We start from the raw sequence: 25,306 nt of genomic DNA, 5'->3' as shown, positions 1-25,306 counted from the left end.
ATAATATTGCAGGTGTGTAAATAGAAAACCAGCAAAAACAAGTGAAGGGGAAGATGTAAAAGCTTTCTCTCTGCTGTGCTAGATTTGTATTTTCAGGGAGGGTATTTTTGGGGAAGTAGGCTCCGTTTCCCCAATCCCTACACAAGAGCATTCAGAATTTGAATACACACCCTACAGTCTGCTGAAGCGTGGTTCATTCTACCATCTCATATCATCTGTTTCACATATAATATTTCTGGTAAGGGCTTGGAGGAGGAGCGCGTCTCATGGCTTAAAGTGCCACTCAATGCTTAACACCCACTTAGGGCGGCTGTCCTGCTCCTGAGTGCCTCCTCCTCCAACTGGCTTGCCTGTCTGTCCAGCGGCCAGCCAATAGCCTTCCGTCTCTGACTCTTGACTACTCTTCCACTTCCCTCCAAGGCTCATGATGGCTAGGATGAACGTTGTCTCCTCTAATGTGCTTGCTGGGTGAATTTATTTTGTTGTTGCTGTTTATCCAAATTTCCAGCTGCTTGATCATTCTCTTTTATACGCTGTAATGTTATGGAATGAATGAATGAATGAATGAAAACTTCACCTTGAAATACCACTTTATTACCCAGTTTTATAATTCCAATGCAGTAGTTAACAAATAAGAGTTGTGTTGTGTAAACTGCTACTGACATACTCTCCCACCTACACTTTATATTTCCCTTTATTACAGTATTTGTAGATTTGTAGATAATACAACATTAGTTGTAATGTACAGAGAACTAAACTAGGTCATTCTCTGTTGCATTATGGGAAGATCCAACTTGTCCCACACTGGTAAGATACAATGAGTGGGTCTGACACTGCAGGGATCTCATTGCAATTTCTAATAACTGTATTTTTATTCCTTTTACTATTATCCCAACAGTATTATTCCTATATCTAACATGATAATCATGCCCTTCCCAACTTTCTGAACCAAAATTAAAACAATCGTTTTTGACATGCATTCTCTTAATAGTGATATATATGTGCAGGACTGATCACAAATGACATTTAATGCCTGTGTGACAAAGGAACAGTGTGAATACCTGAAGATCCCTGTGATCCACCTGTGTGATATTTCCACTTATTTTCACAAATTACCTTAAATTCAACATGTTGCTATATGAGGTAGCATAAAATAGGAAACTTATAAGACAGAATATTTCCAGTTTTTAAATCTAGCATTCCAAAGGTAAAATACGAATTTCTCTTTTAAATTTTAGTTGCGTTTAACTTTCTATATATAACACAAACATTTTTCACACTCTAGAATAACCACTAGATCTCTTCTTATTAATCTTGTTTTTCACCAAATTTGTTATGATGGCATCCATTACTTTGGCTGCTATATACAAGTCTAATTTTAGATTGTGTTTGTTTAAAACTGTAAGAATTAACATATTCTGTTAAGAGCCAGACTGTCTTCATGTTAATGTAAGAATCTAAAAATATTAGACTCTGCTGTTTAATAGATGGTATAATTTCCTTCAGCATGGAGGATGGTGAGAAACAAGATAAAACAAAGGATGATGTATATTCTGTAAATATGGAAGTTGAAGAACCTAGGAAAAGGAAACGAAGACATGGGCAAAAACTAGAAAAACCTGATGCAGTTATGGCGAACTTCTTTAAAGTACTGGAAATTTATCAGACAAAAATGCTGGTATGTTGACTATCTTCCTCACTAACCAATAGATGTAGATGGCATTTTTTTCAAACCTTGGAGAGATAACTGAAATCTACTGGAGTTTTTGCAAATATGAATTTAATAAGGATGGAACATTTACAGAGAAAACTAAGGGCATTTCTGCACACATTGAAAAAAAATAGCGTTATGCTAGCACCATGGCGTAATGCTATTAAATAACGCACCTCTGGCCATTCCTGACTTCCTGGCTCTCTCCCTTCCCTCTGCCACCTTCTCATGCTTCTGGGCATTCTGCACACCAGCTTGAAATGGTAGACGAGAGGCATGCACTCCTCCACCTGTCAATCAAGCCAGGCAGCCAATTACCTTTCTCCCTGTTTTAAAGAGCCCACAATGAAAGCTAATTTTTTTAAAAGTAAAACTACTCCGTTTAGACACCTATGTATCTAATTATAGATGTATACTAATATAATTATTAGCCTTGAAGCAATCTTGTTCCCAGTTTTGGGTGGGAGGGTTAGAGAGGCATGCTTATTGTGTTAACTGGTGGGGAAAATATTTTGTTTTGCTTTGCTTGGATGATTTAACGCATATTCATCGCTTCAGGAAGTTTGCTTAAAAAAAAAAGAAAATCCCTGTTCCCGGTAGAAGGGAGAGGGAGGTGGGTGCGAGGGCGGGTGCTGAAGGTGGAGATAGCGCTACTTTGGCTCCGCACATTTCCTTGGCATGTGGCTTGCTGGGTGCTCTCCTCTCCCTCGCGCCAGATAGTTGGGGGAATCCACTTTTTGGGATTCCCCAACTTTTGCTTTAAAATGGAAGATGTACCTGCCAGTTTGCTGCTGGGACTCTGGATGCTGGCGACGTTGGGTAAAATGCCAAAAATATGGTGTCTGCAAAAGGTAACACTTTCACTTTATTTTATAGGTGCGGAATGGCCCTAAGTTTTAAATGAAAAGTAGTGATGTTTCCTAATGTTACAATACCAGGCTTGGCTGAGAAGCCAGAGGGGCAAAATTAACTGAACCTTTCTGTCACATGCCCCTCTAAATGTAATGATACCAAAGCTCCTTTGAGTTTCAGTTCAACTTGAATAGCCATACCACTTGGCCCAGTGCAGAGAGCTATTTCTCTCAGGAGTGAGCACAGCCAAAAGGGGCAACCTCTTACCAATAGTGAATGACAGACTTATAGAGAGCTTTATGCTAAAGCATTCATAGATGACATCGAATAATTTGGATTTTCTTTACTAGTTTTTCTTCCTCAGAAATTAATATTATTGTTTGTATTTTCAGCATTATTTGGCCAGAAATTTTTACAATTTAAGATTTCTAGCTCTTTTTGTCGCTTTTGCCATCAATTTTATCCTGCTCTTCTACAAGGTAAGCTAACTGTATTACTTCTAGATGATCCTTTGATCTTCTGAGTGACTTTTGTTGTGGAGCAAATCTAGATAGATGGACAGATTACAAATATTAAGTCCTTGAACCAGCTCAACTTTTAAAGGGGGAAAATCTTGGTATGTAGCTAGGAGTTAGAACAATGAATGAATCAAAACATCCCAAATCAGTTACTTCAACTCACATAAAGGGAGTATTCATAGTTTCCATGGATTTTCCACTTTGACACATTATGCACGGTGGCAGCTACTCCACACTGCCGCTGTGCCATTGTGGTGGGGCAGGATTCCCCACCATTCCCTGTGTACACATGGGGGCCACCGCAAGCGCGGGTGTTCTGACCCACCACTCATTTTTAACCCACCACTCAAGTGATGGGGAACTAACATTTCCCAATAAAATACCCTTTAAAACTCCCCCTTACAATATAAAAGCCCAACTCACCCTAGCGGCAATAAAATCCTTCCCTCTCTATCCCCCCCCCCACATATGATAGGATTAATCAATCAATTTCAAACTTAATTGTTTTTTATCTTCTGTTTCTTACACATTGTAATAGCTCCTTCTAATAGCAAATTTGTTAGATATGCAGAAAAATATGACGTTGTAAATTAACCAAAAGGAAGCAATAATAATAGATTATTCTTATCATCATCATAAAAATAATGCAATAGTATCATTGATGCCTTGAGTTGAGAGGAGAGGTGGACAATGAGTATTTTCATGAACAAAGGTAAATAAAACAATACTTCCCTGAATCCTATCTTGCCATACAACTGACTAAACATTTGAAGCCTTCCTGCAGCTTACAAAGCCATCAGGTAACTTTTCTGTTGCAGAAATTATTTAGTGTTCAAAATGCTTCCTATATTTTATTGTGGGAAGGGAGGTAATCCATATTAAAACTGTCTATAGTAAATTGGTATCATTATCTGTATATTATAGATACAGCATTGTGAGAGAGCAGCTTTTCTAATGTTACTTACTGTGCAATGCTAAGAACACTTTCCTGTGAATAAACCCCATTGAATAGACATGAGTAGGTTCTAAATAGGCCTGTTTAGGTTTTCTGCCTTAGCGAATTTAGATTATGACAACATTCAAACACAGCCATTGATTTAAAATATCTACTCCAGGGCTGAATCTGCACTTACTTTCTTTATTCTATTGTGGATCCTGCTGAATCCAGATCGATCTGAACTCACGTCTTCCTCTTTCCTCCCCTCCGCATTGAAACAGAAAAGTGTTCTGCACGTGCTTAAGGAGGCTCAGAAAGGAAGGGGGGAGCCAAGCGCAGCAGAAGCCTCTTTTCTTTCTTTTTTTTTCTTTTCTTGAATGGGGGGGAGAGGATTGGATACAGCAGAGGAGGGGAAGAAAAACCATGAGGCAAACCTCTACCAACAAAAGGTAGAGAGAGAGAAAATTAGGGCTTCCTCTTTTTAAAAAGCTTGGCAGCCTTGGCCAATCAGAGCTTCTCTACCATGGAGTCTGCATCAAAATGCAAAACAGCTGGAGTTTCTCGTGGCTTCTCAATCCAATTCTTAAAATATTGAGGGTTAAAAGCACTCTAAGATATTGCAGGATAAAGGTAGGGTCACTCCAGATCAATCATGCTTGTTGTGGAGGGAGAATTTAAATCGGACAAAATCAAAATGGAAATCGCATTCAGTGGAGATGGCAGGGACTGAATTGACCTGGGATTGGAATAAATGCTCTGTGCAGCTTACGCCCAGGAGTCAACTGTCACAGCACCACCATTCCAAAGTAGAGGTAGGAACTGTAGTTCTTTAAAAAAAAAAATAAATTTCACCCCAGAAAATAATTTCCTTGTGGCTATTGGAACATGGAACGTCTTTGGACCATGCTGTAGTTTTTTTTTAATACGTAAGTATAAGACTTTATTGTTTCCAGTCATAAGCCATTACAATGCAATCAATATCATATCAGTTGATATAAAAACAGTAAAAGTATTGGAACAATATATGCGGTAGTCCATAGAAAATAAAAGACAATAAGAATTCAGGTTTCTAGCTCTCTGGTGGCATAAATCTGGCTCAATTTTTTTTTTTGCTGCTAATGCAAATAGTGAAACATTATAACTAATTAGGGGATTGGGATCTGATAATAAAAAGACCATTTTGTCCAAATTTGCAGGGAAGTTCTGAACACTCAAAAATCTCTCAATATATTTGGTTCTTGGCTCCAAGTATAGTGGACAATCCAAAGCATAATGATAAAGGTCTTCAACAGCAAGTTCTCCACAAATACATAGGTAAAGAGCAAAAGGTACAGTGGAAAAACGACCTGAGAGTAGGGCTGATGGTATAACTTGAAAGTGTAAATGAGCAAACGCCATTCAAAGTTTTTGTATAGAAATGGTTACTAAATAGTCTGATCTGAGATGGACTGTTTTGAATAGTTTAAACAAAGGAGAAAAGTTAGATTTTATTATTGTTTGTATCCAGTATGGCATCAGTATTAAAGATCCAGTCTCTCAGATTAGACCCATCAACTTGTGCTCTTAATAAATCATCTGGGATGGAATACCATGATTGTATTTTATCATAGCAAGCAAATTGGAAAGGATCGGTATTCAAGGTTAACTCAAAACATTGCTTGAATATTAAATGGGTAGTGTTTTTCCTATGTTTTGTCCAAAATTTTAACAAAGCTAAGTGGACTCGAGCCCTGATCAATGGAAGCCCTAACTCTGCACGCATAAGTGTGGCAGGAGTTCATTTAAAGGTAAAGGTATCCCCTGTGCAAGCACCGAGTCATGTCTGACCCTTGGGGTGACGCCCTCTAGCGTTTTCATGGCAGACTCAATACGGGGTGGTTTGCCAGTGCCTTCCCCAGTTCATTTAGGTAAGGCTAAAATACGTCTAAGGAAGTGATTCTGAATCGCTTCCAAACAGGGGGCCATTCCGCATGACTTAAATGTAGCAGAAGTCTTACCCTTGGTAAACGCTATTAATTCAGCATTCTGCATGACATCGTAAACAATCTGCAACACTCCTGCAAAAATCGCTTCATTGTAGCGCTTTTCAGGAAATCCAGAAAAGTGGATTCCCCCTAAAAAAAATCACTAGACTCTTGAGAATAACCTGCAACACATCCGAAAAAGACATGTGCGTTCTCAATGTAGCGGTAGAAATAATGTCCTTCCCTCAGTCTTGCCCCCAAGCTTCCGGAGACGCGACCGGAGACTGGTAAAAGCAACAAACGAGTGAGGCTTCTCTGGCTAAAGTCCCTCCACAGAAGTGCTTAACAGTAAAACAAAGCTCCCTACTGCAAGTGTCTTTAAGGTTCCCAAGCACAATACAGCTCCATGTTCAACATAATTTCGGCCACAAATCACGCCCATGGGGGGGGGGGTTACTTGAAGAGTGTGTAAACGATTAAGCACCAGTTCCTATGCCAGCAAAAAAGGTCTTTCTGAGACAATGAATGAACAAATATTCATTGTGACTGGCGTGTTTGGGTTTTTAAAAAACAGTTTTTAAAGGGAAAGAGGCTTTTCAGGAGCATGAACACAACAGTTCATTGGCTGTTCTATTGGACTGACAGCCAGGGGTGGGAAGAAGCGTGGAAAAATATTGCTTGCATTGCTGCGATTCCAGCGAGACCGGAAACATGTGGGGAATGAATAGACCGCTACTGGGACTTCAGTATTCCACTAGAATTAATGGTATGCGGAATGACAAAATTTCACTATTAAATATAGTGTTTCTGCATACTGAAAACATGGAGTGAAGGTGCTAAAGTCTGATTCATTTCTTTAGGCCTCAAAGAGGATGTAGACATTTCCACAGTCCTTTGATAGAGTTAATAAAATTAGAGAAACCATGGACTGTCAAATGTTAATAAAATGTGTTTAAAACTTTAATACACATAGACACATAGCCATTTCCCCTTTTTCTTGATTCTTTCCCACTCCCAGCCAACCTACCTTTATCTGCCCCCTGACTTCAGCTTACCCTCCTTCCCAGGGAAAGATCTCTATGCCCTCCAGAGAAACAGGCTGGCCACTGTGTGAGGCAGGATGCTGGGCTCTTCTTAGGTTCCCTCTCCAGCCAGCCTCCACCCAGAAAGTTGTACATTGTTCACTGCTGAGACCAGTTACAGGTTGCTGGCCAAGTTATAGGTTGTGGGTTGATGGGCTCAGTTGTATAGTGAGGAACCTCCAAGGATTTGCAGGGAGCACCTCACTTTTCCTTGTATCCCAACCCACACTATTTCCTTTTTCCTCCTTTTGATAGCCTGCATATCAAACCTTTCCCTGTTTCCTTCTCTTGTTTCCACCTTCAGCTGTACTTATAATTTACTTCATTTATTATTATTATTATTATTATTATTATTATTATTAGATTTATAGCCCGCCACTCCCTTGCGGCTCGTGGCGGGTAACAATATCACAATTCCCCATTAAAACCCCATAAAACAATAATAACATTGCCAATATTGCCGGCATGGCAAGAATGGCAGCTCAACTCCCCCCCTCCCTCCCACTACTAGCGGGTGGAGAGGAGGTCCTGATGATGTTTTGCTTCGGGTCCAGAACCCGAGTCCCCGGGGGAGGCATAGATCTATTATCAGCCCCGGCCTCAACCATAAACCTGGCGGAAGAGCTCCGTCTTGCAGGCCCTGCGGAATGTTGAAAGATCCCGCAGGGCCCGCAGCTCTCCCGGGAGCTCATTCCACCAGGTCGGGGCCAGGACCGAAAAGGCCCTGGCCCTGGTCGAGGCCAGGCGTGCTTCCCTAGGGCCGGGAACGACCAACAGGTTTTCACCCGCAGAGCGCAAGGCCCTGCGAGGGGCATAGGGCGATAGGCGGTCCCTCAGGTATGTGGGTCCCAACTCGCGTAAAGCCTTGAAGGTTAGAACCAGAACCTTGAACCAGATCCGGGCAGCAATTGGCAACCAGTGCAGCTGCCTCAGCACTGGCTGGATGTGGGCCCTCCAAGATGTGCCAGTAAGGACCCTAGCAGCTGCGTTTTGCACTAGCTGAAGTTTCCGGATCAAGGACAAGGGAAGGCCCGCGTAGAGCGAGTTACAGAAATCTATTCTGGAGGTGACCGTTGCATGGATCACTGTGGCTAAGTGTTCGGGGGACAGATAGGGCGCTAATAGTCGGGCCTGGCGAAGGTGGAAAAACGCCTGGCCCGCTACTTTTTTGACCTGCGCCTCCAAAGTCAGGGAGGCATCAATGGCCACACCCAAGTTCCTGGCCTGGGACGTGATGGTGAGTTGCGTCCCTGCCAGGGTGGGTAAGCGCGCTTCCTGGTCCTGCCCCCTACGTCCCAGCCACAGGACCTCCGTCTTGGAGGGGTTGAGTTTCAGGCGACTCTGCTCGAACCATTCTGTCACTGCTTCCAAACATCTGGCGAATGGTTCCGGGGGGGAGTCCGGGCGGCCGTCCATGAGGAGATAGAGCTGGGTGTCATCAGCATACTGGTGGCAACCCAGTCCAAAACTCCGTACCAGCTGGGCCAGAGGGCGCATAAAGATGTTGAATAATGTGGGGGAGAGGACCGCACCCTGAGGGACCCCACAAGGGAGTCTATAGGAATGCGAGAACTCATCTCCCACTGCAACCCTCTGGGTCCGGTCCTGGAGAAAGGAGCGTATCCAGCGTAACGCTGTGCCCCGTATCCCCGTGCCGGCAAGGCGGTGGACCAACAGCTCGTGGTCCACGATTTCAAAAGCGGCCGACAGGTCCAGAAGAACCAGCACTGCCGACCCGCCCTTATCCAGCTGGCGACGGAGGTCATCCAACAGGGCGACCAGCACCGTCTCCACCCCGTGGCCAGGTCGAAAGCCAGACTGATATGGATCGAATGCCGAAGTTTCTTCCAAGAATGCCAGGAGCTGGTCTGCCGCGGCCCTTTCAACCATCTTGCCCAGGAACGCCAAGTGCGACACTGGGCGATAGCTGGCAGGGTCCCGCGGATCCAGCGTAGATTTTTTCAGGAGAGGGTGAACCACTGCCCCCTTCAGCTGCTCAGGGAACTCCCCGGACTCCAGGGAGAGGTTGATAATGTCCCTGAGCTGGCCTCCTATCTTCTGGCCGCCTCCTTTGAGGAGCCATGATGGACAGGGGTCAAGGGGGCAAGTGGTCGCCCTAACTGAGCCTAGCAACTTGTCCACTTCGGATAAAGAGAGCCGTCTGAAGCCATCAAACGTCACCTCCAAAGGCGGCCAACAGGCCTCCAGTTCATTTACTGTATTAACTGTGGCGGGAAGATCGTGGCGGAGAGACGAGATTTTGTCCGCAAAATAGCTCGCAAATGCCTCACGGCCGAGTTCCAATTTGCTATTATTTTGGCGCCCCTCAAGGGCGGTAAGGGATCTAACTACCCTAAATAATTGGGCCGGGCGAGAGCTTGCGGACGCGATTTCCGTGGGAAAAAATTCACGTTTTGCCACTTTCACCGCCATCTCATACGCCCTCATAAGCGTGCGATAAGATGTTCTCGTAGCTTCGTCGCGAGTCTTCCGCCACACTCGCTCCAGTCGTCTCACTTCCCTTTTCTTCTCCCGTAGCTCCCCGGTGTACCAGGGAGCCCGTTTGAGTCGAGGGCAGAGAGGGCGATCTCATCTATAGCAGCTGTCAGGCGGGACTGCCAGTCCGCCACCAAAGCCGCTAGTGAGTCGCCAGGAGGCATCGGGTCCCGCAGAGCATTCCGGAATCCAGTTGGATCCATAAGTCTCCGCGGGCGGGCTAGAATGCGCCCGCCGCCCAACTGGGGGGGGGGTGGTATCCTGAGCCGGGCCCGCAGGGCATAGTGGTCTGACCACGGCACAGCTAAAGCTGTATCCAGATCCACCTCTATCCCAGCGCCGAAAATCAAGTCGAGTGTGTGGCCGGCGTGATGGGTGGGCCCGGCAACAATTTGCGAAAGCCCTAGTGTCGCCATGGATGACACCAGGTCTCCACCATGGACTGAAGGGGGCGCGTCCGCATGGACGTTGAAGTCGCCCAGGATCAGAAGCCTCCCATCTTTCTCAACAATGAAGACCCAAAGAACCTGACATCACACTCTCCTCTTCCCTGTTTTATCCTCATACTAGCAAGAAAGCCCATTGCAAGCAGGAATGCAATGGGTGCTAGGACCCAGGAGACACTGGGAGGTGCAGATCTCTCTGTGTCTCTCTGTCTCCCTCTCCCTTTCACTGTGTGTCTCGGTGTGCCTTGCTGCAGGAGGCATAGCAGGTAATTAGGGCTGGTTTGTAGGAGGAAAGGCGGGCTGGTGTGCAGTTTGGGGCAGCTCTCTCTGTCTGTCTCTTTCCCTCCATAGCAGCAAGGGCGGCGCTCTCTGTCTCTGTCAGCAGCTTGAGGCAGCTCTCTCTGTGTCTCTCTCTGCCTCCCTCTTAGCAGAAGCGATAGAAGGGAATGAGGGCTTGTGTTCAGTCTGGCAGGGCTCTGTGTGTCTCTCTCTGTCTCTGGCGCATCTGAGAAGAATGTGGCTAGCGTCCAGGGTGGGAGGGAGGGCAGGAGCTGTAGGGGTAGGGCCAATCTGCTGGATATATTCCACCCCCAGGCTGTTTCACAAATATATAGAGGAACCATGGATAAGGATGATCAGGTCCTCCCCCCCCCCATCTTTGTGCAATCAGTACCCCGTCCCCCAAGGTTGTCATCGCCCATTGGGATGGACATCACCTAGTGATACAAGTGGTTTTCACACCTGGAAACAGAAGTGTCGAGGTGTTTCAGTATTTTATTAGAGATTGCCACCGACTGTGATACTTTAGTCCTGACATGATGGAAATATGGGTTATGTAATTCTGTATTTTAATGACTATTGCATTTACTATTGTGTTTTATTGTGAACCGCCGCAAGTCGGCTGGTTCGGGAGGGGGGTATATAAGCCAAATAAATAAATAACTCAGATAAGATAGGCTGAGAAAGTTTGGCTCAAGGCCACCCAATGAGCTTCCATAGCAGAGCTTGAGACCTGAGTCTTCCAGATCCTGGTCTGAAATTATAAATGCTGCATTATTCACTAGCTTTTGTGGTATGACTAATTTTTGTTTGTTTTAGATTTCATTTTTTTCTGCAGACCTGGGACATTTCTCAGGTTTGTAGAAAGGTATGTCTTCTTTGTCTGTGGCTCCAGTGTCTGGATTTAAATATCCACAGATAGAGCCACATTGAGAATTAGATATAGTGGTGATGTGTGTGTTTGTTTGTGTATTAATTACAGGTGACTGAAGAGCCATTTGAGGAAATAGAAGAAGATGCAGACCTATGGCATTCTTTGGATGAAGAGGAGGATGAAGAGGGTGTGGTTTTCTTTGTTTTACAAGAGAGTACAGGCTATATGGCACCAACACTAAGGGCTCTAGCTGTTGTTCATACAGTCATCTCTTTTGTATGTGTTGTTGGATACTATTGCTTGAAGGTGAGTCAGATAATTTTCTGCCCACATTACCCTAATAAAAAGGCTTCTTACCTATCATTATACTTACTGACACTGTAATGAATACCAGAATACCTTGTGAACCCTGGTATCCACGAGACAAGACTCAGAGTAAGGCTAGTGCTCATTTCTCCAACCTTCAGTGTAACCTGAGGGCTAAGTTCATAATTGCCAAAGAAAGCAGACACCTTTTTTGGTTTTCAGTCTGCTTTCACAAACCATTATGCATTTAGGATCCAGTTAAGATGCAGCATTCTTTTTGTGGTGTAGGCAGACTTAAAATACCACACACTTCAACAGTTTATACAATCTTTGTAGTAGGAACTTTTATCAAGATTTGTTGTTGTTATGTGCGAAGTCGTGTCCGACCCATCGTGACCCCATGGACAATGATCCTCCAGGCCTTCCTGTCCTCTACCATTCCCCGGAGTCCATTTAAGTTTGCACCTACTGCTTCAGTGACTCCATCCATCCACCTCATTCTCTGTCGTCCCCTTCTTCTTTTGCCCTCGATCGCTCCCAGCATTAGGCTCTTCTCCAAGGAGTCCTTCCTTCTCATGAGGTGGCCAAAGTATTTGAGTTTCATCTTCAGGATCTGGCCTTCTAAAGAGCAGTCAGGGCTGATCTCCTCTAGGACTGACCGGTTTGTTCGCCTCGCAGTCCAAGGGACTCGCAAGAGTCTTCTCCAGCACCAGAGTTCAAAAGCCTCAATTCTTTGACGTTCGGCCTTCCTTATGGTCCAACTTTCGCAGCCATACATTGCAACTGGGAATACCATAGCCTCCTTTAAGATTTTGAATAGTTCAACTGGAATGCTGTCACCACCACTAGCTTTATTGTTGCTCAGACTTCCTAAGGCCCATTTGACTTCACATTCCAGGATGTCTGGCTCCAGGTCAGTAACTACCCCATTGTGGTCATCAGGGATGTTAAGCGTGCTTTTGTATAGTTCTTCTGTATAATTTTGCCACCTTTTTAAAATCTCTTCTGCTTCTGTAAGGTCCCTACCATTTTGGTCCCTTATCATACCCATCTTTGCATGAAACGTTCTCTTCATATTTCCAGTTTTCTTGAAAAGATCTCTGGTCCTCCCCATTCTATTGTTTTCTTCTATTTGTTTGCACTGTTCATTTAAGAAGGCATTCTTATCTCTTCTAGCTTTTCTCTGGAATTCTGCATTCAATTGAGTGTATCTTTCTCTTTCTCCCTTGCCTTTCACTTCCCTTCTCTCCTTAGCTATTTGTAAAGCTTCCTCAGACAGCCATTTTGATTTCTTGCATTTCTTTTTCTTTGGGATGGTTTTAGTTGCTACCTCTTGTACAATGTTGCGAACCTCCGTCCATAGTTCTTCAGGCACTCTGTCTATCAGATCTAATTCCTTAAATCTATTTGTCACCTCTACTGTATATTTGTCGGGGATATGATTTAGTTCATACCTGAGTGGCCTAGTGCTTTTCCTTACTTTCTTCAATTTAAGCCTAAATTTTGCAACAAGAAGCTCATGATCTGAGCCACAATCAGCTCCTGGTCTTGTTTTTATTGACTGTATAGAACTTTTTCATCTTTGGCTGCAGAGCACATAGTCAATCTGATTTCTGTGTTGACCATCTGGTGATGTCCATGTGTAGAGTTGTCTCTTGGGTTGTTGGGAAAGAGTGTTTGCTATGACCATAGTATTCTCTTGACAAAATTCTACCAGCCTGTGGCCTGCTTCATTTTGTACTCCAAGGCCAAACTTGCCTGTTATCCCGGTTATCTTTTGGCTTCCTACTTTAGCATTCCAATCCCCCATGATGATAAGCACATCATTTTTTAGCGTTGCTTCTATAAGGTGTTGTAGGGCTTCATAGAACTGATTAACTTCATCCTCTTCAGCAGCAGTGGTTGGGGCATAGACCTGGATCACTGTGATGTTGAATGGTTTGCCTTGGATTCGAACTGAGATCATTCTGTCATTTTGGGGATTGTATCCCAAGACTGCTTTTCCTACTCTCTTATTGATTATGAAGGCTACTCCATTTATTCTGCGAGATTCTTGTCCACAGTAGTATACCTGATGGTCATCTGAATTAAATTCACCCATTCCTGTTCATTTTAGTTCACTGATTCCTAAAATGTCGATGTTCAGTCTTCTCATTTCTTGTTTAACCACATCCAGCTTGCCTTGATTCATGGATCTGACGTTCCAGGTTCCTATGGAATAAAAATCTTTAAAGCACTGTCTTTTCGCCACCAGTTACTTCCACAGCTGAGCGTCCTTTCGGCTTTGGCCCAGCCGCTTCATTCATTCTGGCGCTAGTCGTACTAGCCGTCTGCTCATCCCCAGTAGCATATTGGACACCTTCCGACCTGAGGGGCTCACCTTCCGGCGTCATATCGTTTTGCCTTTTGGAACTGTCCATAGAGTTTTCATGGCAAAGATACTGGAGTGGTTTGCCATTTCCTTCTCCAGTGGATCACCTTTTGTCAGAGCTCTCAGCTATGACCTGTCCATCTTGGGTGGCCCTGCACGGCATAGCTCATAGCTTCATTGAACTACGCAAGCCCCCTTGCCACAACAAGGCAGCGATCCTTGAAGGGGGTTTATCAAGATACAGAGGTGAAATGTCAGTTCATGACTTGGTTTGAATCAACTCATGAATTTATTCTAAGCAAAACGTTCTCCCATTATTTAAGATGATGATGCTTTGCATAGTACAAATTATTTAAATCAAGCAGAACTTCGATATATACCTCACAGATGTCCAATATGTCCATTTGCAACATTAGCATTATTTCTAAAAGAGGGCTTTGCAACTACTATTCATTGATCTATAGCCATTCTCAGATGTAACCTGTTTCCACTTTTGAGGTTCCGTAATAGCGTACAATTATATTTTGAAAGTTATTTTCCAGAAATTTGAAAATTTTGTTTCCTTCAGAGTTTAAAAATGATTAAAAGTCTTATTATTTTCTTCTAAAAGGTTCCTCTGGTTGTATTCAAGCGGGAAAAGGACATTGCAAGAAAACTGGAATTTGATGGCCTGTATATTACTGAACAGCCCTCTGAAGATGATATTAAAGGACAGTGGGATCGCCTAGTCATAAACACACCGTAAGTTGACACAATCTGAACTGAAATTTCATGGTGTAACTTTGTGAATCACTCTCACATAGGACTGCCAACTTCATGTTCAGGAATTCCTGAGGATTTGGGGGTGGAGTCTGAGGAGGGCAGGGCAGGGGACTAGCAGGTTACAGTCTCCTCTTCAAAGCAGTTGTTTTCTCCAAGGGCACTGATCTCTCTATCCTTGAGATCACCTTTAATTCTCTGAGATCCTCAAACCCTACCCGGATATTGACAAGACCTATATACAAAATTGTTTTGGAAATTTTCTTGTCCACAGCATAATATATAGTGTAAGCAAAGAACCCACAAGAACTTAAATGGGGCACTTCATCTTCTCCTTCCCTACTATTTGTTCTTCTTACCCTGTCCCTTTAAATGCCCATAGCCTTTCCCCTTTTCTCAGTTCCTTCTTGCTTTTCCACAAGCTCACAGCTGAACTCAGCCTCTCACACTGCAAACCTGGAGATGAACTTCTTACCTAGCCCAAGGCTGCAGGTGGGAGGATAAGAACTGATGGGCCTGAAGGACTTGGCACAAGATCCAATGAAACCATCTTGGTATAGTGGTTAAGAGTGGCAGACTCTACTTTGGAGATCTGGGTTTGATTGCCCACTAGGCATGTGCGCACACACAAAAAATTATACTGTTTTGGATTCAGCCTGAAGTGATCCAGTCAAATCCAAAACGCACAAATACCTTTTAGATTTGGCCAAATCCAAGAAGTTTTTGTGGGTGGTTGTTGCACATGCATGTTCCCCCTCCCCCACTTTCTCAGGCAAAGCTGTCTAGGAAGGTAGAGGTAGCATTTAAAGGGAGAAGGGGGCCCCTAACAGCTGATAATCTTCCCTTTAAATTCCACTACAGCTGGGAAAGGATTTAAAGGGAGCAGGTGGAGTTTTTGTCATTATCAGCAGTTTGGTGCATGTTCTTGCCTTTGCCTTCTCAGGCACTGCCTGAGAAAGCAAGGGGTGGGGTACATTTAAACAGCTGCAATGTGGTTCAATGGCAACTACACGTGTAGTTTAGCATATAGTTATGGTCTAAGTAAATAAATCATTCATATATCTAATTCTGAGAATTCTTAAATTCAAACATGTAGGCTATGGACAGATTTGATAGATATTTCAGCAAACCCCAAAAGAGCCCCAGGTTTGCAGAAAATTCTGAAAAATAAATTAAATACCAAAAATAATAAAAAGTAGTCCTTTATTGTTAAGAAGTGAATGCCCTCAGTGGCTAATGCTAGGCTACTATAAGAGTATTGCCAGCTTTCCTTAGTTTCTGTAAGTTAAAGGCAGCAGAGAGGGAACAGGTCCCTTTCCTGAGTAGTTTTGGCCTTGTAGGCAATCCCTTATTCCACTTCCTCTTTTCCAACCATCAGGTTGCTACCATGAAAGTTAAGAACATAAGAGAAGCCAGGAAAGTTCATGCTAATTGGCCCATCCAGTCCAACACTCTGTTTCATACAGTGGCCAAAACCCAGGTGCCATCAGGAGGTCCACCAGTGGGGCCAGAACTCCAGAAGCCCTTCCACTGTTATTCCCCAAGCACCAAGAATACGCAACATCATTGCCCCAGACATAGTATTCCATCTATACCTTGTGGCTAATAGCCACTGATGGACCTTTGCACAGCTTTTCATCAGGTTCTCTTTTAATTACTCTCAGGTTCAACAGTTGGGAATGCATACGTGCATTTATCTTAAATCTTGACATTTTTATGTCCTTTACTATGTTTCCCCCCAAAATATGAACTCAAACTAATGATAACCTTATAAACTTAGCTTGTTATTTCTGTACGACCCTTGTATCTGATAAACATTTTCATTATACTGTATACTATCTGCTTTGTTTATTTACTAGCTTCAAAGCCTGTTCCTAAGAATGGGCCTTGAAAGGGTCCCCTGGCCTCCAGCCAGGCAGCGTAATGTGGCTTTGGGCTGCAGCTCGCAGCCTTATCAAGTGGGGTGAGCGGGGGCTGGCCAGCTCGTTAGCAGGCCTGGGACAGAGCTCCTTAGCAGGCCCAGCCTAGTGGGCCAAAGAGGCCCTCGTTAGCAGTCCCTCCACCATGATCCTTTGCCCAGGGCCCTCTCCCCTTACCTGCTGCTGGCTCTAGGCACTGAGGCACATCTGAGAGCAAAGAAGCTAGAGTCCAGGGATGGAGGGCAGGAGCTGCAGGGACAGGGTCAATCAGGGTGCAGCCAGCTTCACCCTGATTGGCCCTATTCCATCTTGGACAGCCGGACGCATTCCACCCCCCATAGAGGAACCTTGTATAAGGGTATTGATATAGGAGTTTATATCCCACACCTCAAGGTTTCAGAGAGGCTCACAACAATGCTAACCGGTGGTCCACTCTCTACTTATATATGGCTATACTAAAACTTCCATTTTATTGTATCTGTGTGCTGTGCACATGAAAGCCCAAACCTTGAATAAAACTTTGTTGGTCTTAAAGGTGCCACTGGACTCAATTTTTGTTCTGCTACTTCAGACCAACACAACTACCCACTTGAATATCTGTGTTCCACATGTTTATCTAATTTCTTTTTGAAGCTTTCTGTGCTTGTAAGCACCATGACTTCCTGCACCAGTGAATTCCATGTGTTAATTACTCTGTGGGTGAAGAAGTACTTTCTTTTATCTATTCTAAGCCTACTGCTCATTAATTTCATTAAATGCTTATGAGTTCTTATATTGTGGGAAAGGAAGAAAAATGGGTGGTGGTCAACATATATTTCTACAGTAGTGTTAAAACCAGAATATAAAAACTATAATAATAAATAATTGCGAAAACTCTGTCCCAATGTTCCATCTCAGTATATCTGGGTGGCACGAAGGTGTCCTGTGTGGCAGGGGGGGCGTACAATTTATCAGTTCATCTGTGCATCCTGGCCTCAGCCATATATCTGGATAGCATACCTGGAAACAAACCTCGTCTTGCACTGGAGTAATTGCTGTAACCACATGTCCTTTTTACCTTATCTACATATTGCTAATCTTCTACAATCATGAGAAAACTGATTTAGTACCATTTTGATTAGGACTCAACTATGATAGTTGAGTCCTAATGGAAGTTCCATGAAGGGAGCTTCCAGCATGTTTGTTTGAAAATCAGATGTTGTGGGAGCCCAACTTTGACTGAGATTGTGCTGGTGGTGGTGGTAGGCTATGAATGTTACGCATCACCCAGAGCACACACACACCAGTTTCCTGACTTGAAATTGTATATTCGATCCAGACATGCAATGCTGGTATGCTTCTCCAGTTAGGCAAATAACAGTCTCCTTGGAACTATCTCAAGTCTCAAAAATGGCATATGGAAAAGACTTAATCCCCTCCATACACACACTGTAGCATCACTCAAAATTAGGTGATTGTGGGAGGTCTTTCCATGGAACTCACAAAATTGAACATATATTACTGTTAATTTTTCTGCTTCTATTTGTTCTGCTGCTGTTTTTATTACTGGTTTATTTCTCTACTTCCAGAACTGTTATCAGATGGACCATACTGGCAATTTTGATATAGTGGTTTTTAACAAATTCAAAATTATATAAAATGTTATGGGGAAAAGAGACTGAAAAGGAAATTGAAATGTATAGTTCAGTTTTGATGCCATCTTTGTTGTAACATTTCCTTACAAAAATTCCTACTGTGTAAAGTATATGTGCTAAAAATAAAATCTGGACTCAGGTGTAGTAAAATCGATGTTTTGAAAGGTTAATGAGTATTTTACAGAAAAGAGTGTTTTTATTTTTCCTCAGACATGCTGGGAGCCATAGAGAATGTATAAATGGAATTAATTCCAACGAGAATAATTTTATAGTCCACATTATGCAATGTCGTGATGGATAAAAAAGCCATTATGACTTTAAATAAACAGCAATTTACAGAGGATCGGGCAACTACATGAGGGGGGAAAACACCTTGGAAGAGAACTAAGGCTTCTTAGAAGCCTCAGAAATTTAATTCATGTACATGACAGCAAATTCTGTTCACAGATCAAGCAACGTGGATCTAATGCAAAGTAGAATAAATTATTAATGTAATGAAAGTATTATTTTCTGGATTTTGCCTAATTAACATGTCTTTCTCTTATGTATGCAGATCTTTTCCTAACAATTATTGGGACAAGTTTGTAAAACGGAAGGTAGGTTCATTAAATTATTGTCAAGGTTCATATTAAAAAGTGAACATTTTTTTTAAAAAGATAGAAATATTTAAATAGTTATACTTGTTGCATTATGTGAAAAAAAAACTCACCTGCAATTAAAGCTAGGACTAAAAGGTCACTTGGGTTCTTACACTGAAAAATCATTATGAAAAATGTTTCTGAAGGGTAAGAAACAGTGGGCTACGAAAACTGACATAGAGGAAAGCCCAACTGACAATTGCCTGTCCTACTCATGCTTGGTTGAGGAGATGGCTAAGAGTCTACCTAGGCTTGCTGCCATATGTGGTGAATTTCCTTTATACACTTTTGCTTTCAAATGCTTGTCATCCTTAGGAGAGGAGTGCTACAATTTGGAAGTGGAAGTGGAGTGATGATGTCCAGGGCCATAGTTATGACTTTCCCAGCTTCTGAAAGCTCATAGAATTTTAACAACCCATTCATACCTTACAGTTTTACAAATTGGGAGCATTTTGTCAAGCTGATATGCAGATTTTTGTTGTCTCCTCATTGGCTGTCCCAGATACTTGTGACAGCTATGTGCCTAGCATCTTGATCCTGTTCTTTATCCCCTTAAAAACACCTGGAAAATCCCCTGAATTCCCAGGCTTACTAGCTCTCATCAAGCCTGATTCTCTTAAAGACATGGCTTGAGATGTCCTAGTTAGTTTTCTACTTATTTTTCCTATACTAGATCATTTAAATTTTGACAACAATATTTTAGCTTTATTGTGGGTACAGTACACATACTATTAAAGAGTCTGTCATTTTAATCCTTTATTTCAGCTTAACTGTTAACTAACTCAACAGAAGATGATATCATCCATTACTGCTACCTACATAATGAAAGAAATACATGAATGTATAAAAATGTTACCCAGAGACAGGCAGGTCATAAGCAAGGAGTCCCTTATAAGAAGTAGTACCTGATTAATCCAGCTTCCCATATTTGTAGGTTTTTAAAATAATCTTCAAACAATAGCTGGCTATCCCATTTGATAAGGATGCACATTCTTGGTTGACTCTGACCATTCCTCACCTTCTTGTTGTCTCGCTTCCATCTGCCACCTTTTCGCACTCCTTACACTCCATATGCCTGCTTGAAATGGTGGAAGAGAGCAATGCGCTTTACACCCGACTGTCTTCTGCCTGTCAATCAAGCCAGGCAACCAATCCCCTTTCTCAATGTTTTAAAGGGCTCACGATGCCCGCAAATCTTTTTTTTTAATTCAATTAGATCCATAGCGCTTGTTGAATGCCACCCATTATGGAATCATGAGTCTTGACATGGGCTCCTGGACCTCAACACGTATCTAATATCAGTTATAAGGTTTCTAATCTACAAAAGACCACATTGTTGTGTTACTTCTTTATTTCTTGCCCTTCTTCAAAGCTATTGTATTCTGTTTCTCTAAACTCCATTTTTGGCATGTTTAGCTAAGAGGCTAGACCAACAGTTTCTGGTATGCATAAACATCCTCCATGATCTTTTTCATCTAGTCCAGCATGTGTTCCTCCTGAGTATCTAGCTGTATTTATGACGCAGTGTTCTCTTGATGCCAGGGAGAGGAGTGGATTTATGTGTTGCTGCTTTGACTCTGCTTTTCATGCAGCATATGTACTAGAAGCCAGTTCTCTAGCTATAAAGGCTGTCAATAACCATAAACTCTAAATAATTATCTTTTGGATTGCCTCTATACCTTACTAGTCACATATCAGGTCTTTTGGTTGTTAGATATTCTCCCTCCAAGAGTAAATACACATTAAGGTGCTTTATAATGAATCTAACCACTGATCCATCCAAGTCAATATTGGCTAGAGTTGCCAGCTCTACATTGTGAAATGCCTGAAGATTTTGTAGGTGGAGCTTGAGAAGGGCAGGATTTAAGTTGTAAGAGGCTATAATACTATAGAGTCTACCTTCTAAAGTGGCCATTTTCTTCAGGTAAACTAATATCTGGAGAGCTGCTGTAATCCTGAGATATCCAACTATTACTTAGAGCAGTGGTCCCCAACCTTTTTTAGGCTGGGGACCGGCTGGGCAACTGCCCTGCCCGCACATCGCGCATGCGCACATGCACCATGCGCGGCCGAAATCGCTGAAAGTGCCGCACATGCGCTATTTTGGCCGCGCATGGCGCATGTGCGCATGCACGACCCTGATTCCCTCTCCCCCCCTCCCACAGTAAGAAGCTTCCTGGGCCGCAAGCTTGCGGCCTGGGAAGTTTTTTACTGCGGGGGGGCGGGGAAAGGGAACCGCGGCCCGGCGCCATGGCCTTCGTGGCCCGGCACCGGGCCGCGGCCCGCAGGTTGGGGACCACTGAGTTAGAGGTTGGAAAAACAGCTCAGGGTCTCAGACAGAGTCTCAGGGTCTCAGACAGAGGCTTTCTCCCTACTAACAATTTTTTAAATGCCAGGGATCTTCTGCATACAGATACTCTACCACCGAGACAGAAACTGGTATGGGAGGCCCTAGTTAGAGTGATAAGGGTAGTGGATAAGGCACTGAAGGCTGTTGCAGGCTCAAGGAAGCCTCATGTGCTGGATTCTGACAAGTGCATTGTGTCTGCAGATATGCAAATGGACATTTTGTTGTTATATTTTGATTGGTCTGCAGAATTCTCCACCCTGACCTGGCCCATAGAGGGAAGATTAATTCACTGCCTTCCTGTTAAACTGGATCCGAATGAGTCATATCAGGAAGTACCAGCTATGATTCACATAGAGGGACTGAACACTCTGGTGTCATTGCTGAGCAGCTATAGATCCACCCCCCATTCCATCTTTGCTGTCTATCATACATAGTTTTTATTTGCAGCCTTTGTCTTTTCTGGGATGCACATTCTTGTACTAGAGGGGGGAAAATCCACCTTAAATTACTCTAAATTATAGACACGCTTTCAGATAATGGCCTTTTATGTTTCTTTTAACTTTTGAATGTCTTTTTCTCCTTGTCTGAGCTGTCATTGTTCTTGGAGTATCAACTCTAAAATGTTAAAATTTTAAGAACTCTGACAAATGCTAGTTAAAGTTGATGGTATGTTGCATCTTTCCCATTATAGGTGATCAACAAGTACGGTGATTTATATGGAGCAGAACGCATTGCAGAACTCTTAGGTCTGGACAAAAATGCTCTTGACTTCAGTCCAGTGGAACATACTGAACTAGAGGAGGCTTCTCTTCTTTCATGGTACAAGTTGTCCTTTAATGTGTAACCACAACCTATATTGCTTTTCCAGTTCTATCACCAGAATTCCTGATGTGACATACAGTCAAACAACTCCAGAAACATTCATCTTTAACCGCTCCTGCGGAGCGGATTATATAATCGGATAAGGGCACCCAAGGCGGGCCCTGTTCGTGATGAGGAAGGGTGCTGATAGGCCCCTTCCCCCAGACTGACAATCGGAGGGCCCAATCGGCAGGCGCAAACCGCCTGCCGATTGGGCCCTCCGATTGTCAGTCTGGCGACAAGGGACCAATTGTGAGCCGCCCCCCATCGACAGCGCTTGCTACAGCCTCCCCACCGCCATTTGTCCGCTCGCCATGCACCAGCCACCTCGCCGCCGCCCTCTGGCTCCAGCCGCGCCCACGCCTGTCGCCCCGCCGCCGCCTGCCGCTGCGCCTCACTACCCTGTGCCTTGACGAAGCCGCCCGTGGCCGGGAGCGCCCGCGGCCACCACCCCACACACCTACACACGGCCGCGTCCCAGCTCTCACCCGCCCCGCTGCCCGAACGCTTCCGTCATTGCCCCCACAAATTCAGGGACGGCCACCACATACCTGTTCACCCAGGCCACATGCTGCCCGAACCTCAACCAGCCGCGACGGAGGACCTGCCCCAAGCCCAAAGCCTACCTCCTACCCTCCGAGCCCGTGAACAGCCTCCTGCCTGCTCCACGCTCCTGCCTGACCTCCAACAAGCAGGTAGGACGCGGCCCGGACCGCCCACTCGTGGCCTCTTCACCGGCTTCCCACTGCCCGGCCTCAGATCAGTCCCCACTGCGCCCCAGAACTCCTATGCCCTGCTCGCGCCCACTGTCTGCAGATTACAGCGGGCTCTATTTCTAGTTTTAAAAATAATACAACAACATCAAAACAAGCAGCTGTCCAAGGAATATCACTGTTTCTGTCATGATGGGAAATTATCATGGGACAGTTGCTTTTATATCCATAAAAGAAGAAACCATACCCAACTCCTGTTCTTCTATGTAGTTACACCAGCGCAGCACATGTGAAAAACAGTATGATCAAGGGAACTCTTATGGTCCCTTCAGCTCTGCAAAGGGCAGGATAAATAATAAGTAATTCGATCTAACAGTGCTATTAGCAGTATCCTATATCTTGCAAGCAGGACAAATCCTCCTGGATGCTTGTCAATAGCAATACCATGATTAGAAACAACTTACTGCCAGATAGTATGTATATACAGTTGGGGCTTGGTAAAAAGGCCTTTAGGATGATGCACAGGTGAGTCAGTCCCACTCCTAATATACACCCTTAGGAAAATCGTGTGTGCTGCCACCAGATCTCATCTAGCTCTGAGATTGTTTGCCTACTAGCAATACTGAACCATGTCACAAATGTTCCAGGTCAGCTAACCACAGCAGCATCACTTCATGATGTTAAACTGCCAAATAGTATTGCTCCCTGTTCTAAAAATGCTTCCATTGATCATACTGAACTTTGGGACTAAAATGACACATCTTTTAAATAATTTTGTCCCATAAGTTAATGTGCCTACTTATCTTCAGACCAAAGGAGGCAGACTACCAGAGAACTGAGCAGATTTAGAAGAGATTCTGAAATTATGAGGATGGGAATTCATTGGGCAGCCTGATGTTCCCCCCACATCTCTGATCATAGCATTCAAAGGGATTTCTGAATTTTCTTTCCATCTTCAGTGATTTGGCACAAGCTATCAGTTAGAGGAAGGCGTAAAGCAGTACACAGTATGCACAATATTGCTCAAATGTACAATGCTAACATTTATTGAAGTTAATCCAAAAAGCTGCAATATGTACTTCATTGGTTAAGAATATAGCCAATATGCCTCCACAGAAATCTTAAAATATCTTGAGTGTTGGAGAAAAAAATAGTTAGCCCAAGATGTGACAAAATATGTTTACATTTTATTTAAATAATGAGTACTAATTTTAATGTTGAATTATTTTTATTAGGTTCGGTTCTATTGATGCCAAGTACCACATCTGGAAGCTTGGTGTAGTCTTTACTGATAATGTAAGTATTTCTCTACATAAAGAAACCAGAATTCTTATTCTTTTGGCTGGAGAAGTAGAGGTTGAGAAGGGGGCATGATTGCTGTCTTTAAGTATTTGAAAGATTTTCACTTCCAGGAGAGCAAGGAAAGGCTCATGTTGGCAGCAAAGGACCTGCAGTAATGGGTTTAAACTATGTGGAGAATGATATCGGCTAGATATCGGGGGGGGGGGGGGGAATCACAGTCAGAGTATAGTTCAGCAGTGGAATTGACAGTCTGGGTAGGTGGTGAGCTCCCCCTCACTGGCGGTCTTTGGAGCAGCTGGACAGATACTTATCCTGGAGGTTTTAGACTGATCCTGCATTAAGCAGGGGGTTGGCCTGTATAGTCTCTTCCAACTCTACAATTCTGTGGTGTACAAAATTGTCATCAGCATTTAAAATTTTTCTTCTTTTCAGCATGTAAAAGAAGGGGAGAGTATAGCATGGGAATAGCATTTAATACGTGTAGTGCATACATTCAGATATGCAGAAAGACAAGACATTTACTTGTGTGTAGTATTGTTATTGGTCTTCAGAATTCTTACTAAATTTCATAGTCAGAAATAATCCCTGCTTCGTTGAATTTACAATGTCTATTCACTAGGGTTTTTAATGGTGTATAAACAGCAGTTATCCTTTCAAACTTGTCGGGGCTTCCATAATTATTAGCTCCTGTGTGGAATCAAGTTCAGTAACAGGTTTTGTGATGTGGCTTCACCTACTAATGATCACCCAGCTCACTTCACTGCAATATTTTCATGCATGTATGTCCTGACCTGAATAGCCTAGGTTAGCCTGATCGCATCCAATCTCAGAAATTAAACAGGGTTAGCCCTGCCTAGTATTTGGCTAGGAGACCTCCAAGGAATACCAGGGTCATGACATGGAAGCACGCAATGGCAAACCACCTCAGGATGTCTTTTGCCTTGAAAACTCTGTGTGACTTGATGGCACTGTCCACTACTACCGTGATGTTTTGGACTGCCAAATTTCTGAAAAAGGCAAAAAAAAAATCTCAATTTTTATCATACCTCTTAAAACCAGAACATGTGCTGAGTACTATAAAGTTCAAAATGAACTATGTTTTGCATTTTAGGGTATAGTTGGCAGCTCCAAGAAATATTATTTTGATAATTTAATCTATATAATTTAATATATATATTAATTAAACAATTTCAGTATGGCACCAGTAGGCGTATATTTTTGGCAAAGGCCAAACCAGGATCTGTGTAGGTTTTCAGTGAACCACAAACTCATTTTTCAATGAACCACATACAGT

General features: G+C 43.4%; 1 protein-coding gene across 1 annotated transcript in view; it reads left to right on the top strand.

Annotated features, from left to right (window-relative positions):
• Positions 1-25,306, top strand: part of RYR3 (ryanodine receptor 3) — a 367,896-nt gene that overhangs the window by 320,763 nt on the left and 21,827 nt on the right. Inside the window, exons 92-99 of the mRNA XM_077322945.1 lie at positions 1,507-1,678; positions 2,956-3,042; positions 5,215-5,346; positions 11,268-11,465; positions 14,447-14,577; positions 18,702-18,744; positions 21,828-21,955; positions 23,946-24,006. Of these exons, the coding sequence (XP_077179060.1) occupies positions 1,507-1,678; positions 2,956-3,042; positions 5,215-5,346; positions 11,268-11,465; positions 14,447-14,577; positions 18,702-18,744; positions 21,828-21,955; positions 23,946-24,006 (952 nt within the window). The remainder of the gene's footprint in view (positions 1-1,506; positions 1,679-2,955; positions 3,043-5,214; positions 5,347-11,267; positions 11,466-14,446; positions 14,578-18,701; positions 18,745-21,827; positions 21,956-23,945; positions 24,007-25,306) is intronic.

The sequence above is a fragment of the Paroedura picta genome, chromosome 2 (assembly GCF_049243985.1).
Source record: "Paroedura picta isolate Pp20150507F chromosome 2, Ppicta_v3.0, whole genome shotgun sequence".
Lineage (NCBI taxonomy): Eukaryota > Metazoa > Chordata > Lepidosauria > Squamata > Gekkonidae > Paroedura > Paroedura picta.
Note: the sequence above shows the minus strand (reverse complement) of the source record. Positions and strands in the feature narration are given on the sequence as shown.